The 18297-nt window shown below is 32.5% G+C and overlaps 1 protein-coding gene across 1 annotated transcript in view; it reads right to left on the bottom strand.

Moving 5' to 3' along the window:
• LOC128173545 (sushi, nidogen and EGF-like domain-containing protein 1) overlaps positions 1–18297 on the bottom strand; it is a 47299-nt gene that overhangs the window by 13689 nt on the left and 15313 nt on the right. Inside the window, exon 4 of the mRNA XM_052839252.1 lies at positions 14086–14322. Within this exon, the coding sequence (XP_052695212.1) occupies positions 14086–14322 (237 nt within the window). The remainder of the gene's footprint in view (positions 1–14085; positions 14323–18297) is intronic.

Raw genomic sequence — 18297 nt, 5'->3', positions numbered from 1 at the left:
CACATCAGCTGGAAACCTTGATAGCAAATACTTTTGCCACCGCCTGTTTTAACGGAAAGAAATGAATCCCTGCCTTTCAAAAGCTGTGTAATTGTTTCCTCCTGGAAAGGTTTTAACGCATCTAAACTGAACCTTTTACACACATTTTGAAACATGCCCGCCATGTTTACGATAGCCGAACACTGATACGTTATAAGAATTCTGATTGGTTGAAATGCCATCGAGGTTTTGCGATGGAATCATATGATGACCAATCAAATGATCCATGAATATCAATTAACTTTCAACGATTTTCGGCTGGTTTGCCCACGGGTGATAAGTAAAAGACGCGATCACCGGTGGGTATTCGACGATGCTAATGCCTATGACTGATAATTTTACAAGGTAAATTAATACATGTAAATATGAGTTTTAAAGCACTCCCTGCTCCCGTGTTAAAAGCTCCCGTTACCTGCATTCTTTTATTAACGATTTTGTGCACACATTTATTCGGAAATGGCTCAAATTTGTTACACGGGCCCGATAAGAAGATGAAAGGATGACCCCTAAAATTTCTTTCCCAAATATTTCAAGAGCGGTCTCAAATTTCAAACACTGGTTGAATAACTTATAACTTAATTTGTACAAATTTTATGTGCATGAATGACAATGTTCCTGTAACTTAACAAAAAATGACACTTTTTGAAATGTAAAAGTTTCTGAATTCATCATTAAAATTAATAATGTTAGACGGCCCATGCAGCAAGTTTTTCTAGTCGAGTCTTTTGTTCATCAGCGCATCGATTGTGAACATTTCAGCGGGGTTTGGGGTTGCAACAAGAGGGTGAAACGACCACGAATTTTGACAGATTTGACTACAAAGAGTTTAAAAGAGATGGATACAAAACACAGGTGCGATTATATCTTTAAGAGATAAAAAATGATTAATCTGTTTGCCATTAATACCAATTTTTATCATAAGAATATTTTAACATTTGGATCATCCGAATATTTCCATTTCCCTTCATTGTTTGGTGCCTGATTTGAAATAACGTTTCGAGGTATAATAAGTTGAGAAATTTCTTCAAGCTGCATGTTCCGATTTGTCGGCCATTACAGTATCAAATAATTTTCCTTGCAAACCTAATGAATAATCTTACAAATTTATAGACGTATTTTAACGGAAGTGCTCTCCTTTCAACGTTAGAAATATTCAAAGTAATAAAAATAAATTTAGGGCATACAAAAACCCCCCAAAATACATCATTGGAATGTTTAAAAAAGGAAACCGTTGGGTTTCATCCTCCGAATGATTGAGTTTATTCATCCTGCATGTTTTGCAATGATTATAAACAACGTAAACATCAAAACTATTAATGAACAAATGTACACTGCTTTATTTTTGTTTAAATAGTCATGCTGTATATTTTATATGTTATAATAGATTATATAAAAAAAAACCAGATGTCAAAGTCGTAATACAATCATACTAGCTTCGACGTAAGGGGCCAGTTTAAACACGCGGCGAAATAATGCAAAACCCCTTTATGTCGATTCTTTTGCGAATACACAACAAAACTTGTCTAATCCGGTGGAGGGTGGTTCTGAAAAAAAAATGGCCGGATTAGGCAACATCCGGTTTAGAGGATATTGTTGCAAATTAATTTTAGTATTTAATGCAGTAGGTCCTGATCGTGTATTCTTGCAAAATGTTCAATTGTTCTGAATTATATTAGATTTCATCGATCTTATTTACGGTACAAATTTTCATTTTAAATATTTTTTTCAAACAATAAATCCATAACGGAATACATACGATGGAAATCCTTGAATTTAATCGTCGTTATTGATAATCTTTCAAACATCCGATTTACCTGAAAAGTGCATGCTTAACCGTAAATTGTTTAACAAAACATTAACAAGTCAACAGGTGGCTGAAATACCTGATGGCGAGAACTGTTTTGATGCAGGGAAACAATAGATAAATATTAATATAAATGAGAATTTTATATAAAAAAAAATGAGCATTTTGACAGAATAATATGCAACTCTGTACGTGTAGCCATGCAACGGGGATAACAAACGATATCGGCAGTCTTACTCCCGCAGTATCCTGAATCACGGCCTGAAAAAAATTGGGGGAACTATAATCTAATTATCCAATTGCAATTCATAACAAGACTTTACGGTATTAACTGAAAAAAGTTGCTTCTTTGGATCTATATTAACAGTTGTTTAAATCAATAGCAACGACAAAAAAATTGGTCAATAATTGAGCATTAATATCTCTTAAAAGGCCGATCGATCGATAAGTGGACGGACTACGGGAGATAACTCTCACTAATAATATGCAGTAGGCTTTTTCATTGCGCCGGTTAACAGAATAGATAGGATCCGGATTGCACAAATTTTTTTAAAACAAAAATGATGGGAAAATGTCAAGGGGCTGAATAATGTCGCCGGATTGGGCAGCATGCCGTAATAAACAACATCCGGATTCAACGAGTTTCAACATGTACATAATTTTTTCATTGAAATATGGCTTAATTGACAGGGAAAACTACATGTACTGCAACGTATATCATTGCACACATACTTAGCATAACCATCGTTTAAAAGCGTACAATTATTTTATTGAAAATCGGACCAAGCAGCTTTAACATTAAGATTTACATGTGTAAGACACTTTATTTGTCATGTGCATGATCATGTGCATTAATTATTTTCAATACCTGCTTATTCTCCACACCAATTCCATTCACAACTGTTGTCATTCAAAATCACATGAATTAAACACAATTTAAAATTTTGTGTCGATCTCAACTGTTATGTATCCAAGAAATCTATTGATTTTAACATGTGTTACGTAATTAGGTAATAACGTTTTTAGGGGTCAAACTTCATTTACAAATTACCATTTTTCCTTCGTAAACATTCACAGGATCGAAAACAGATTTCCTACGGATATTTATAATGGGGAATGTTTACATCTTTCCTCAATTCGGAAGTCTTTCGGAATATCTAGCACAATTTTTAAAGTTATCATCCGGGCTTTATAATGGCTGATGCAATGCAAAATCCCCGTAGACGTTCTTTTTTTAGCCGTGTATTAAAACCTGACAAGCTAGAGGGGACGTTTCAAAAGGGAAATCTTGGGATTTTTTCATACTATCGAATGAACATCGTCTGAGTCAAGAGATATTTACAAATATCAAATAATTTAAGAGAATGTGTGGCAAAAATATCTTGGGACAGACTTTAGGTATAATACGTTTATATATCCTTACAATATAATGATTTTCTCATGCGTTACCTAACTAGGGATATTAGGGTCCAGAGGTAAAAAAGTTTAATCTTGTCTATTTCAATTGAAAGAAATGCAAGTATTTAAAAAAGCAACGTAAGAGAACTTATAAAAAGCATTACAGGTAAACATTAGTACTTCACTCCTATTTCCATATCATGTTTTGTTGTCGAAAATTAAAGTCGATGACGTGATTTACCTTTTAAAAATCGGACGGAAGACCTCCTCGTTGCTCGCAACGAGATCGTGTCTAGTTTTTATTAGGGTCTTCCGTTTTCAACGGAAGACCCTCTTGTTATTCTATTGTTTTTTTTATTATTATTATTCTTCTTGTTTTTTGCTTTATATCTCAAAAACTATTCAACCAATTTGCAAGAAATTTTCAGGGATTATTTTAATTTCTTGTCCCTTGAAGCCTTCAAACTTTTAGTCATTAAGTCACTTCCGGTTTCTAGTTACGTCATTTTAAAAATTTTCAAAAAGTGATTTTGTCCAGCACTTTTCTCGTAAACGGTTGTTTATAAAGACTTGAAATTTTCTGTGATTGTAAATCTGCAGATTGACTTATGGCAAATGTACAGAAAAAATTATTTTGTCACTTCCGGTCGAAACCGGAAGTAAAACAATTTTTTCGAAAAAATGAATTTTTCTGATCAAATCAAAAACGAATATGTGTTTTGTAGAGCTTATTAAGCTGAATCTAACACTGAAAGCCGTTTCAAAATCGGACGATGCATAACAGAGATATCGGGGTTTAAAAATTGATTTTTCCGGAAATTTTGATTCCGCTTCCTTGGTTTAAAAAATGGCGTAATATTCAAAGTAAAACTAACTCGTACCAAAAATAATTGTTAAGTCGTACTTGAACACATTCGGATGTTTTTTGTTAAGTCGTTCTTGAAATCGGAAATGTTTTTGTTAAGTCGTACTTAAAATCATTCGTATTTTGTTAAGTCGTTTTCATCTTTTTATTTTCGTTACTCTTCTTGTTGGTTTAAGAGCTCTGCTTCTGACAGGAACTTCCAGCTTTACTTCTGACATTAACGGAAGACCAACTCGTTGCTTTGCAACGAGCTTTGCTCTAGTTATTATTCTTTTTCTTTTCTTCTGACTCCTTTTTTGCCTCATAACTCAAAAGGTTTTTAACCGATTTTGATGAAATTTTCAAAGATTTTTGCAAGTTGGCGTCCCTCAAAAATGTAAAAGTTTTAAAGAGAACGTCACCTCCGTTTTGACGTGACGTCATTTTTTAAAATTTCAAATTGTCATTTTGTCCCGGACTTTTCTCAAAAACGCTTTAAGATAGAGGCTTGAAATTTTCAATGGTTATGATTTGATCGATTTACCTCTGTAATAAGGCTGGAAATGAAAATCTATTACTTCCGGTCGAAACCGGAAGTAAAACAAATTTTTCGAAAAAATGAATTTTCTGATTTAATCAAAAATGTATATGTGTTTTGTAAAGCTTATTAAGCTGAATCTAACACTGAAAGCCGTTTTAAAATCGGACGATGCATTACAGAGATATCGGGGTTTAAAAATTGATTTTTCCGGAAATTTTGATTCCGCGTCCTTGATTTAAAAAATAGCGTAATGTTCAAAGTAAAATTAACTCGTACCAAAATAATTGTTAAGTCGTACTTGAACACATTCGGATTTTTTTTGTTAAGTCGTACTTAAAATCATTCGGATTTTGTTAAATCGTACCAGGAATAATTCGATTTTTTCATCTTTTTATTTTAGCTACTCTTGTTATTGGTTTGAGAGCTTTGCTTCTGACAGAAACTTCCAGCTTTACATCCGACATTAACGGAAGACCCACTCGTTGCTTTGCAACGAGCTTTGCTCAAGTTATTATCCTTTTTTTTTTCTGACTCCTTTTCGGCTTCATAACTCAAAAAAAATTTGATCGATTTTTATGAAACTTTCAGAGGTAATTTGACATTATAATGCCTCAAAAATGTTAAAGTTTTTAGAGCAACGTCACTTCTTTTTTTACGTAACGTCATTTTTAAAAATTTCAAAAAGTCATTTTGTCCGCGGCTTTTTTCAAAAACGATTCAAGATAAAAGGTTGAAATTTACCGAGCTTATATATTGATCGTTTTGCCTTTGTCATAAGGCTAGAAATGAAAATCCGTCACTTCCGGTCGAAACTGGAAGTAAATCAAATTTTTCGAAAATTTGAATTTTTAGTTCAAAAAAAAAACGTATATGTATTTTGTAAAGCTAAATAAGCTGAATCTAACACTGAAAACCGTTTAAATTGGAGGATGCATTACAGAGATATTGGGGTTTAAAAATTGATTTTTCCGGAAATTTTGATTCCACGTTCTTGGTTTAAAAAATAGCATTAAGTTAAAAGTTAAATTAACTCTTACCAAAAATAATTGTTAAGTCGTACTTGAACACATTCGGATTTTTTTGTTAAGTCGCTCTTGAAATCGAAAAGGTTTTTGTTCATTCGTACTAAAAATCATTCGGGTTTTTTAAGTCGTACCAGGAATAATTCGATTTTTTTCATCTTTTTATTTTAGTTACTTTTGTTATTGGTTTAAGAGCTCTGCTTCTTACAGGAACTTCAAGCTTTACTTTCGACATCAACGGAAGACCCACTCGTTGCTTTGCAACGAGCTTTGCTCTAGTTCTTATTATTTTTCTTTTTCTTTATTTTTCTAACTTTTTCAAAGCTTAATATCTCAAAAAGTTTTCAACAGATTTACATGAAACTTTAAGGGATTATGTAGCATTATTGTGCCTCAAAGATGTTAAATTTTTAACTACAACCTCACTTCCGTTTTTACGTTACGTCAATTTTTAAATTTTAAAGAAGTGATTTTGTCCAGGGCGTTTTTCAAAAACGCTTCAAGATAGAGACTTGGAATTTTATGTGTTGAAGCATTGATCGTTTTTATTAGGACAAAAGGCTGGAATTCATTTTCCGTCACTTCCGGTTTAAACTGGAAGTGTTTTTAAATTTTCGAATTTTCGAATTTTTCGTTTCAATATCAAATGTTTATGAGGTTTGTAGAGTTGGGCATGCTGAATACGAAACTGAAATCTGCTTGAAAATCGGACGATGCATTACAGAGATATCGGGGTTTAAAAATTGATTTTTCCGGATATTTTGACTCCGCGTCCTTGGTTTAAAAAATAGCGAAATGTTCAAAGTAAAATTAACTCGTACCAAAAATAATTGTTAAGTCGTACTTGAACACATTCGGATTTTTTTTGTTAAGTTCATGAAATCGTGTAGGTTTTTGTTAATTGGTACTTAAAATCATTCGGATTTTAAAAAGTCGTACCAAGAATTTTCAATTTTTTATTTTTTTTGTTTTAGGTCTCTTGTTATTGCTCTGCTTCTTACAGGAACTTCCAGCTTTTCTTCCGACATTAACGGAAGACCCACTCGTTGCTTTGCAACGAACTTTGCTCTAGTTTTATATATTTATTCCTCTGACATTTTTAGAGTGCTATAACTCAAAAACTGGTCGATTTTTACAAAATTTACAGGGCTGATAGAGCATTAAACATGCTTGATAGTATAAAATTTAAAGTTGATGATGTCACTTCCGGTTTGAGATTTTCAGGATTTTGTATTTTTTTGAATTTTTTAGGGCTATTTTGTCCACGTAACTCCTCCGAAACTCATGGTAATAAAAACGTGAAATTTTCAGGAATATGCACATGGATGTCTGTAGATGATCTTCTGTATTTAACACTGTGGAAAATGCGCAAGGCGCCGAAGCTTGCCCAAGGTCGAAAATTAGCACCAAACGTTTTGGCAAAATTTGAACACGTTTTGAAAAAAATCTTTTAACCTGCTAATAGTTTGTTAAAACATGTAATGCAAAAGTTGGTAAGATTTACTAGAACTTTCATCTTAAAGAATTGGGACTGGCCCCTGAAGTTAGGGGCCAAGAGGGCTCTAAATTCTTTTTACAATAACTCTTTACTGAACAATGATTTGTTATCAATTATAGAAGCAAAAGTGTTCATTGTACAACTATTTATCTATATATTACCATATGTAAGTCATATGTTACGTGATTAGGGGTTTCAAGGGGCCAGAAGTTCATTAAGGAAGGATCATTAACATCTGAAAAAAGAGACATATTTTAAAAAGCAATGTAAAACAAAAGATGCTTAAAATAATGTTCTGTACAATATGCTACCTTAAATGTTTTTGTTTATGACCCCATTAAGGAGTTTAAGGGTCAGCCCCTAAAACACATTTGTACAGATATCTCGAGAATAGTTGACAATTCGTGAACACTTGTTAAACAAAATATGTTTATATTTGCAAGACCATTAATTTGATATCAAGAATAAGGGGCTGACCCCTCAAATTAGGGACCAGAGGGGCTCTAATGTCTTTATACAATAACTCTTTACTGAACAATAATTTGTTATCGATTATAGAAGCACTAATGTTCATTGTACAGCTATTTATCTATACAGTACAATACCTAAGTCATATATTACATAATTAGGGGTTTCAAAGGGCCAGAAGTTCAAAATTTTGATCATTATTATCTGAAAAAGAAGAAATATTTTGAAGAGCAATGTAGAACAAAAGTTGTTTAAAATGATGTTTTTAACAATATGATACCTAAAATTTTGTTGTTTGTGGCCCTGGTAAGGATTTTAAGGGTCAGCCCCTAAAACACAGTTGTTCAGATATCTCGAGCACGGTTAACAACTTGTAGAACAAAATATGTTTATATTTGCAATACCTTTTATTTGATATCAAGAATAAGGGGCTGACCCCTCAAATTAGGGGCCAGAGGGGCTACTAAGTCTTTTTATGATAACTCTTTTACGAACAATAATTTTATGTCATTCATAAAAGCAAAAAAGAGCTTTTATAAAGCTTAATTTAAAACTGAAATTCGTTTTAAAATCGGACGATGCATTACAGAGATATTGGGATTTAAAAATTGATTTTTCCGAAAATTTGGATTCCACGTTCTTTGTTAAGAAAATAGTGTTATGTTCAAAGTTAAATTAACTCGTACCTAAAATAATTTGAAAATTGTAAATTCGTACTTGAATACATTCGGGATTTTTTTATCAATTAAGTCGTTTTAGTAATTGTTAAGGTTTTTGTTAATTCGTCCTTGAAATCATTCAGATATTGTTAAGTCGTACTAAGAATTATTTGATTTTTTTTTACATATTTTTAAAATTTTCTCTTGTAGTTGGTTTTAAAACTCTGCTTCTTACAGGAACTTCTAGCTTTACTTTCGACACAAACAGAAGACCCACTCGTTGCTAGTTTGCTCTGGTTATTATTTTGAATTTTTTTTTTTTTTGACTTTTTTCGAACGCTATTTCTCGTGAATTACTCGACTGATTTGCATAAAATGTACAGGACGTATTGATCATCAAACGTACTTGATATTATAAAATTTCTGGCTGATGATGTCACTTCCGGATTGAGATTTTCAGGATTTAGTGAATTTTTTAAGGACCATTTTGTCCACGTAACTTCTCAAAAACTAATTGCGATAGAAACGTGAAACTTTCAGGGAAAGTAGATAAATGTCTGTAGATGATCCCATTTATTTGATATTTTGAAAAATGCGCAAGGCAGCGAAGCTCGCCCGAGCTTAAAAAAAAATTGGCACCAATTTTGTCAAAAAATTTTGCACATTTACGGCCCGAGCTTTTAATGTGTGAATATTTTGTTAAGACATAAAATGCAAAAGTTGTTCGGGTTAACTAGATCTTTCGTTTGATTTCAGGAAAAAGGGGCTGGCCCCTCAAATTAGGGACCAAGAGTTAAGAGTTAAGGTTTTAGATATAGACGATTTTGTAAATTTTTAAGGGTCATTTTGTCCACTAATCTCCTCCGAAACTATTCAAGATAGAATCTTGAAATGTTCAGGGATTTTAAATGAATGTCTGTTGATGTACCCATATGCTTCCGATTATAAAAATTGCTTAAGGCCTCAAAACTCGCCTGTACCGGAAAATTAGCACCAATTATTTTCACTCAACTTTTTGCACATTTTCTGCAATACCTTTTGATTTATAAATATTTTGTTAAGACATATAATGCAAAAGTTGTTTGAATTTGCATGGGCTTTCATTTGATATCAAGAAAAAGGGGCTGGCCCCTCACATAAGGGGCCAAGTGGGTCTAAAGTCTTCGTACAATAACTCTTTACTGAACAATAATTTGTTACTAATTATAGAAGCAAAAATGTTTATTGTAGAGATGTTTATCTATACTGTACCGTACCTAAGTCATATATTACGTAGCTAGGGGATCCAAAGGGCCAGAATTTCAAAAAATTGATCATTAATATCTGAAAAAGGAGAAATACTTTGAAAAGCAATATAGAACAAAAGTTACCAAAAATAATGTTCTGTACAATTTGCTTTCTTAAATTGTTTTGTTGACGGCCCCATTCAGGAGTTGAAGGGTCGGCCCCTAAAACACATTTGTTCAGATATCTTGAGAACGGTTAACAAGAGGCCCATGGGGCCACATCGGTCACCTGAGCAACAATGGGCGTTCAAAAAATACTGTGCCATATGGCCCCCGTAGAATAACAAAAAAATAAATATTGTAAAGTATTCGAATTTTACACTTATTTTTGCATACACGTAATCTTTGACATTGTACCTTCATAAAATACTGTTTTTACACAGAATAAGAAAATCCTACGCAAGATATAGAACTAAATGATTGGTAGGGGTACACTGTTATATAACTTCTAATTCCCTGTATTTTCGTTTTGCCCCCCTCCCCCAGTTAATAAAGCGATCAAATATATATGAGCATATAGGTATATTTTCTTCCTCAGCTACTTACTAGTTATTGTATTTTTTTAAAAATATAATAGTTATTGTATTTTATCAAAAAATCCTACATGTATATATGTGACGAAGAAAATTGCACCTCAATACGCTCAATTTCTCAAATTAAATATATTCAACAATCTAATTTGTCTTCGCCATTATAATTAAATGACTGTTGTTTACCTCGCGTAAACTCGTGACGTTTATAACTTTACTCACACTTGATTAATGAATACACTGGAATCAAAAATGTTGTCATGTGACATGTTAAAGAGCTATAAAAATGAATGTTACCGTATTGACAGGCACATCACTCTAATTTACTAAGGCCAACCCATTATTTTCATTTTTATTCAAAAATAACAAATGGCTACAAACCAGGATAATTTTCCGCTGTAATATTTTTTTAGGAATATCGATAACTCTTTTATCCCCGCAACAGAAATGTGTCAGAACTATGGAAACTGTTTTAAATATGTCGTGTTTTATTTACTCACATTTCACATTCTTCATTGTATAAAGAGGGGGCCCAGAGAGTAGTTATATACAGCATATCATTCTTTATTTTTTTCTGTACAAGTATTTAACATACTCTAATTCATATAGAATTTCTAATGATCAACCAAAATTTCAGCGTCAATCGTAGAATAATAAGCAAGATGAGCTCAAAATGTTGCTAGGTTTTAGAAATATTTTGTTCACATGAGTTTATTACATTCAGCTTAAGATTTTTAACTTGGTATTTCCTATTCGCCATTTAAAATGGAAAAATATGAATGGCCTCAGATCTGTGTACAAACATAGAATTGTGAGCAAATCTCTGTATCTTGCTTATAATTCGAAGCTTAACACTCAAATATGGTAAGTAAATAGAAATTGTAAACAATTAAACACAAGAAACATGCACTATAACAAATAAAGAACACAATATATTTTTCAAAATGAATCATATACATGTATATACCTACATATTTCCGTCAGCGATATTAAACTCTATCTAAACTGAATAAACTCGAGAAAATACCGAGCATCTCAACAAAACATATTGCATTATTCTACCATTACGCAAAAGATGATACCGAATTACCGATAGCCTGATTGAATTGCATTTTAGTTTTTTCTTAATACATCAGATGTTGCTTAATTTGCGCAGGTAAACAGTAAACTGTTTGATTTACCGAAGTTTCTGTTTGATTTGATACGTAAAAATCAGGAAATACAAGCGACAGTTCCCAGGTTAATGCAAAGCATAAATGAAAACGAAACGAAAATCACAACAAGCTAACACCATCGTCATATGTGAAAACTGTCAACGCATTGAAATATTTAGCCTCAATTTACTTCACAAAATCGGCACCAATGTATTTTGCATGTTTCAAAGATTCCCTTCGTACACGAACTGTTGCACAACAAACAAATTCATCATAGTCAGATCGACCTGTTCATCATATAGTGTCATGGCTGCTTTAAACAAAGAACCTCGTTTAGGAATTTTGGAATACGAGTCTTGGTAAAATGGGTAGGCAAACCCGGGCCGGGGCAAAATAAGACTGGGCAGATCGGCAATCCTCAATTCCAATTACGCATTATTTTGCAGCAATATTTACAGGGAATACAAATATACTGGTCAGTAAATATCTTGAAATTTTAATGAGATTGGCAGATTAATAACTGTCAATCTTTTGTTTTGCCCTGGCCCGGTCATGCCTACTCATTTTACCAAGACTCATGGATGCGATAAATTGCTTGAAACACGCCTTTTCTTTCTTAATATTTTCGTAATAACTCAGATTTGAAACAGAATTAGCCCATAATTTTTGTAATTTATATTTTCCTTTCCATAAAGATTACTTATGCTAAATTACATTGAATTTGACTCAGTAGGTCTTGAGAAGAAGATTTTTAAAAATGCATCCCCCTTTTTCTACATTTTCGATATTTTCTCCGCTTTTAATGAAGATCTGTCTTTCATTTTTGCAATTTATATTTGACTTTCCATAAGAATGCTTTGAGCCAAATTTGGTTGAACTTGGTTAAGTGGTTTTAGAGAAGAAGTTTAAAATGTGAAAAGTTTACAGACAGACGGACAGACAGACGGACGACGGACAAACTGTGATCAGAAAAGCTCATTTGCGCTTTCAGCTCAGGTGAGCTAACAATTCGTGAACACTTGTTGAATAAAATATATTTATATTTGCAAGACCTTTCATTTAATATCAAGAAAAAGGGGCTGGTTCCTCAATTTAGGGGTAAAGAGGGCTCTAAAATCTTCTTATAATAACTCTTTACTGAATAATAATTTGTTATTAATTATAGAAGCAAAAATGTTCATTGTACCGCTGTTAACCTATACAGTACCATACGTAAGTCATAGATTACTTAATTAAGGGTTTTAAGGGGCCAGAAATTTAAAACTTTTATCATTATTATCTGACATAGGAGAAATATTTTGAAAAGCAATGTAGAACAAAAGTTGCTCAGAATAATGTTTTAATCAATATGATACCTAAAATGTTGTTGTTGGTGGCCCCGGTAAGGAGTCGGCCCCTAAACCACAGATGTCAGATATCTCAGAAATGGTTAACAATTTGAGAACACTTATTGCACAAAATATGTTTATATTTGCGAGACATTTTATTTAATATCAAGAAAAAGGGGCTGACCCCTCAAAATAGGGGCCAAAAAGGCTACACTGCCATTTTATAAAATCCCTTTTTATGAGCGATAATTCGATATCAATGATTAAGCAAAAAGAAAGAACTTTTTAAGCTAACTCTAACGCTGAAATCCATTTTAAAATCGGACGATGCACTTCAAAGATATTGGGGTTTTAAAATTGATTTTTCCGGAAATTTTGATTGCGCAGATTAGAAAAAGTGTTTTGTTCAGAGTAAAATTAATTCGTACCTAAAATAATTTGATTATTGTTAAATCGTACTTAAACACATTCGGATTTTTATTTGCTAAGTCGTTCTTGAAATCGGCATTTGCTTATAAATTCGTTCTCAAAATGATTCGGATTTTGTTAATTCGTACCAAGAGAAATTCGATTTACTTATGTTTATTGGTAAAAGAACTCTGCTTCTTTGAGGAACTTCTTGCTTTACTTTCGACACTAACGGAAGACCAAATTGTTGCTCTGCAACGAACTTTGCACTAGTTCATTTTTATTTGTGTGTGTGTGTGTGTGTGGGATGGGGGGGGGGGTAACTACTTTAGTAATTCAATTTTATAGCATCTAAAACCTTTTTGCTCATCTATCTAACTCCAGAATTTTTTTGTTGTTTGCTAAAATTGTCATTTTAGCTACTATTTACCCACCAATTTTGCAATTTTATCAAAGGTTATTGAGCATCTAACCAATATCCCATTTCATATTTTTGAAGAAAATTCAGTTCTAGGAGTTTTTGGAATTATTTTTTTAAACCGTCATTTTACTCCTTTTTGACCCTCAGGGTTAAAATAAAATTTCAAAGACGTTATACATGTACATCAATCCGACGCCTCTAATTATATGCCAGGAGTTGATTTGGCTTATGCATAAACTAGTTAATTTATTAGAACCGCATTTTTTTGTTAAGCAATATAAACGTCATTTTTCAGCATCTAATTGACCCCTTGGATGAAAATCAAAATTCCGAAACCGTACTGCACATCTTTCGGACACCCTAATCATATTACAAAAGATGATTTAGTTTCTGTGTCAAATAAAAGAGGAATTTAAAGAGTTTCGGATAATACAAAATAGTAAATCAATAGTTTTGGGGGCTTCATTCAATCAAAGCTATGAACCAATTCACCAGAATTTAAGCAACATGTTTCTCTACATTTGCTATATTTCGATTTTGTAATGTTGTTGTTAAATACGCTTACCTGTGTTTAACTGTCTATTCCTTTGTTAAGTATTCTGACAGTTGTGATGTTATACATATATAAAGTATGGATATAAAAAGCAAAATCAAAACTTGCAATGTTGTTACTTTTTACACTTACCTCCGTATTTATTTATTCCTCTGTTGAGTATTCTGACAGATGTGATGTTATACACAGCCTGCAGATCCACCCTCCACCAGGGATTACTGTCGCCTTCCCGTGTGTGTGTACACTTGTTGTCAATAACATCTGTTCCTCTATTGCCATCCACGGCATACGCGGCGTTATATACATTCATATGGTCAGAAAATGTCGATGATTGTTTGGCAGGTTTACGTAATGCAATGTTCGGCAGAACTGTCAACAATAATCCAAAAATAAGATTTTCATGATAACGATAAGACCATACTATTTACTACATTGAATGCTAAATTTACTTGGATAAATAGAGCTGTAATTAAAAATGTTCAATTTCTGAGGATAGCTAAATGACTTGTATTCAACACTATTTAGCGTCAATATGTTACATGTTGAACATTTTAAACTGGTCCAATATGAACAAGAGTAAGGTTTGCAATGAAAACACCATCCACTGCATACGCGGCGTTATATCCATAATGCGTTGTTGACTGTGCGGCAGGTTTACCTAATGCGATGTTCGGCAGAACTGTCAACGAAATTACAATAAATAATATTTGCGTGATAAAGATATGAGGATATAATTAACTACAATAAAGAAATAGCTGTGATAGTTGTTATTAAACTGAACTGTAAATGTAATATTTAAGCCATTTACTGCCACAATGGGCCTATATATTTAATAGTAAGATGAAGACTGATCGGCAGGTTTAACTAATACTAAGGTCGGCAGAATTTCGGCAATAATACAGAGTAAAATGTCGATGTCTAGTATTGACTTCAATGGTTGTTAATGAAAAATGAAGCCGATCTGCAAAATTTTGTTTCATTTCATTTCTTTGGAAATATTAAGCTATAGACTATAGAGTCTTTCTTAAATGACTTCATACTAAATATAACTTGAGACATTATTAAAGTACACACACAAAATTATTTTACATCCAAAATATGTCAACATATATTCTAAAATTTACTGGCATTAGAGTGATAAATTCAGGCCTTCATTCGAATTTTTCCTACAGATGCTTAATTGTAGCTGTAAAATGCTGTCTGTTATTTACATATAACCTGCCACTATAATACACACTTTCTATCTGTAGTCTCTGCATTGGTATATCAGTTTTCCGAAATAGCACGGCTGACATGTTAAAAATCAACAAATGTAAAGTCTACAAGTTTGTCGAATATTGACATGACCATATTTGGAAACAGTGACGTCAACGATAGAAAAGGCTAGCTGCAGGTAAAGGCATGCCGTAATCGCCGGAATGGGGACGGAATAGATAAAAAAAATAAATATTACGTAGGCCTATAATGGTATTATCTCTGGATAACAACCTTTCTTGGGAAGTATGATTTTTCGGAAAAAACAAATTATGAGCTTGGTGTACATTTTAACAAGATAATGTATTAAACATGCATGGGAAGAATTCGATCGGCTTCAGATATCTTCTTAGAACTGGAAAAAAAAACTACATATAATGACTTTGTTTGAATATACATGTATATAGATATAAAAACATGCAACAAATTGTTAAAGTCTAGAGCTAGGTTGAATTAAGAAAATATCTCCAAAAGCTTCTAATCGCTACCACAAATTTTGGACAAGACCCCTCCCCCGCGAAAAATTACACGGAGTCGGCCAGCTAGTCAATTAAATAACTTACTTGCAAAGTAATCGATTAGAAAAACAAAATATTTAAAGACATTGGTTTTGAGATTTTGATTAATATGAGAAATAAGAAGCAAACCCCCCATTTAAAAAATAAATAAAAATTCAAAAGTTATGGTTAACTGTCGTGATATTAAAATGTGTATGAATTATTTTTTTAAAATTATTCATTTTGCATTGTCGGCAATACATAGGGAAAAAAGATGATCATGCTGGTTAAAATTGGCATTTTTTTTTATTTCAAGAAATTTTTATGGGATAGGAGTATGATGTCCTGAATGTCGGTTCAATACAGACTCACTTATTAAAGTTTTTTGACTTTCTGGAGAGCTATTATAATAAAATTTTACAGCCACTTGTGAACATGTACTGTTTACCATAGAGCAGCTACTTAATTTTGTAAAATATCGTCAAAAACAGTATATATTTTAAAATATTTTACAATTAAACTCTACAGTTCATATACGCTCAAATTCATCTGACCCACCCCGTTCCATACTTTTAGAAATCCAATTTCCGAAAAAAACGTAAACATGCGATTAGTAGTATACTGTCCTTTTCAAAGTCATGTTGTATATTTTATTTGATAAAATGAAATACATCGGAAATGACAATTCCCTTACTCTTTCTTCAAAACCTTTCAATTTTTATCAAAACTTTGTGCTTAAATAAACTATTATAAAACTTCTTTTTTTACAGTTTGAGATTGTTTTATTATCTACCTTTCACTTGCACAAAAAATCATTTTGATATTTTAAAAAGTATAAATAAATGTGTAGTTATACATAACGTTTTCAGCGAAAAAAGTCTTTGCAAGTCATTTAGTTCTAACTTATTCAGAAAAATAACAAAAAAAACAAGAGAAAAACTGTCAACGTGACAGAAAACCGGGTTTTTATTTTGTGTGAACAGTATCCATAATCCATTTGTCCTTCCTGAATTGATACAAACTACCTATCCAGAAAAATGGGGTACTCTATATGCTATGTTTTTGCCAAATGTGACCAAGTTAAACAGCTGATATATTTGTCATAATTCTAGCAATTTGCATACCTCTGATATATGTTTAATTGATCTGCAAAAGAACAACTTCCTATCTTAAAAAACTGTACGAGGAGTTATCCTGTACGAGGAGTTATCCTGTACGAGGAGTTATCCTGTACGAGGAGTAACCGATACAATAAGGATACCTTTATGGCAGCCTCTCCCCCGCCCGCCGTTTTCACTGTTTTTATCACCGGAAAACCTGGTTAAAATTTCTCTCTCAAAATTCTTAGAACACAATAGAAGCAATCGAGGTACGTGGAACCTCACGGCAGTCTCCGAACCCCATACCGATAAAAAAATTTCACCCCCATATGAAACCTCTTTATCCGTCTCATTTCTAGAAAAGAGTACACATTAAGTTTTAAGTTTTGTTATATACAGCTTACTCCACTTATATTGAACTCGCTTGTTTTGAAATTCCGCTTATTTTGAAATAGAAATAAATCCCCAGTTTTTGCCTCTCATATTCTTTGCATTGATTTCATGGATATAATGAAATCGGTTATTTTGAAATATCGCTTATATTGAAGCCACTGATCGGTCCCCAAAGGTGATAATTAGTTGTTTTTATTACGGTTATATTGAAGTACTCCCTGGCGGCTGTCGTCACGGTTGGTGACAGTAATGATGCCAGACTGACCGGTTGATATACAAAGGTGTGAATTGATAAGTTCTCTTCATGTGTGTTTTTATACTTTTATTAAAAAGTAAAATTTATTCACTGTTTAATTTTTTGTTTTTACGAATACGGATGTATTGAGGCTAGACGTAATATGGAAACCCCACAGAATAGAAATACCTTATCTCCGGACGCTAAATACAAACTAGTTATTGCTATTGATGAAAGAACAAAGCTTAAATTCAAAATATCTAAGGATTTTGAGATTATCGCGTGTACACTTACGATGATAGACAAGCAGCGTTCAGCAATATTTGAAAAGTTTGAGTGTGGTGATTTTTCTCTAACGTTTTTCTAAAACGTAAAAGAATGCGATCCGAGATTATGATGAGGTTTAAGATAGTAACAAAATGAAACTAACAAAACTTTCGGATATATATTTAATCAAAATGAAACTTACAAAACTTTCAATTATAATTTTAATCAACTTTAAAGGACTAATGTTCAATGTAATCCGTTTATTGTAATAGATAAATGATGATCTAATAATTTGTTTGGGTTTGGTGTTTTATGCTTACATCGGGATTGAACTTTCAAAAATGGCGGCTTCACGTCAATCAATTTCGCTTATATTGAAATACGGATATATTGAAATAATTTGCATGGTCCCCTGAATTTCAATATATCCGGAGTAGGCTGTAATTGTTTAATTCCTAGCTTTCTGATTGGCTCATATACAACTATCTCGAAAAAAAACCAGAACGTTAATTCACCTGCACGTAACCTAGAAGGTCAATATAACTTTTAATTTTCTCTACATTTGACTAAAAAAAGATAGTCCAATGAAACATCGCGT

This window comes from Crassostrea angulata, chromosome 2 (assembly GCF_025612915.1).
Source record: "Crassostrea angulata isolate pt1a10 chromosome 2, ASM2561291v2, whole genome shotgun sequence".
NCBI lineage: Eukaryota > Metazoa > Mollusca > Bivalvia > Ostreida > Ostreidae > Magallana > Magallana angulata.
This window is presented reverse-complemented; position numbering and strand designations above follow the sequence as displayed.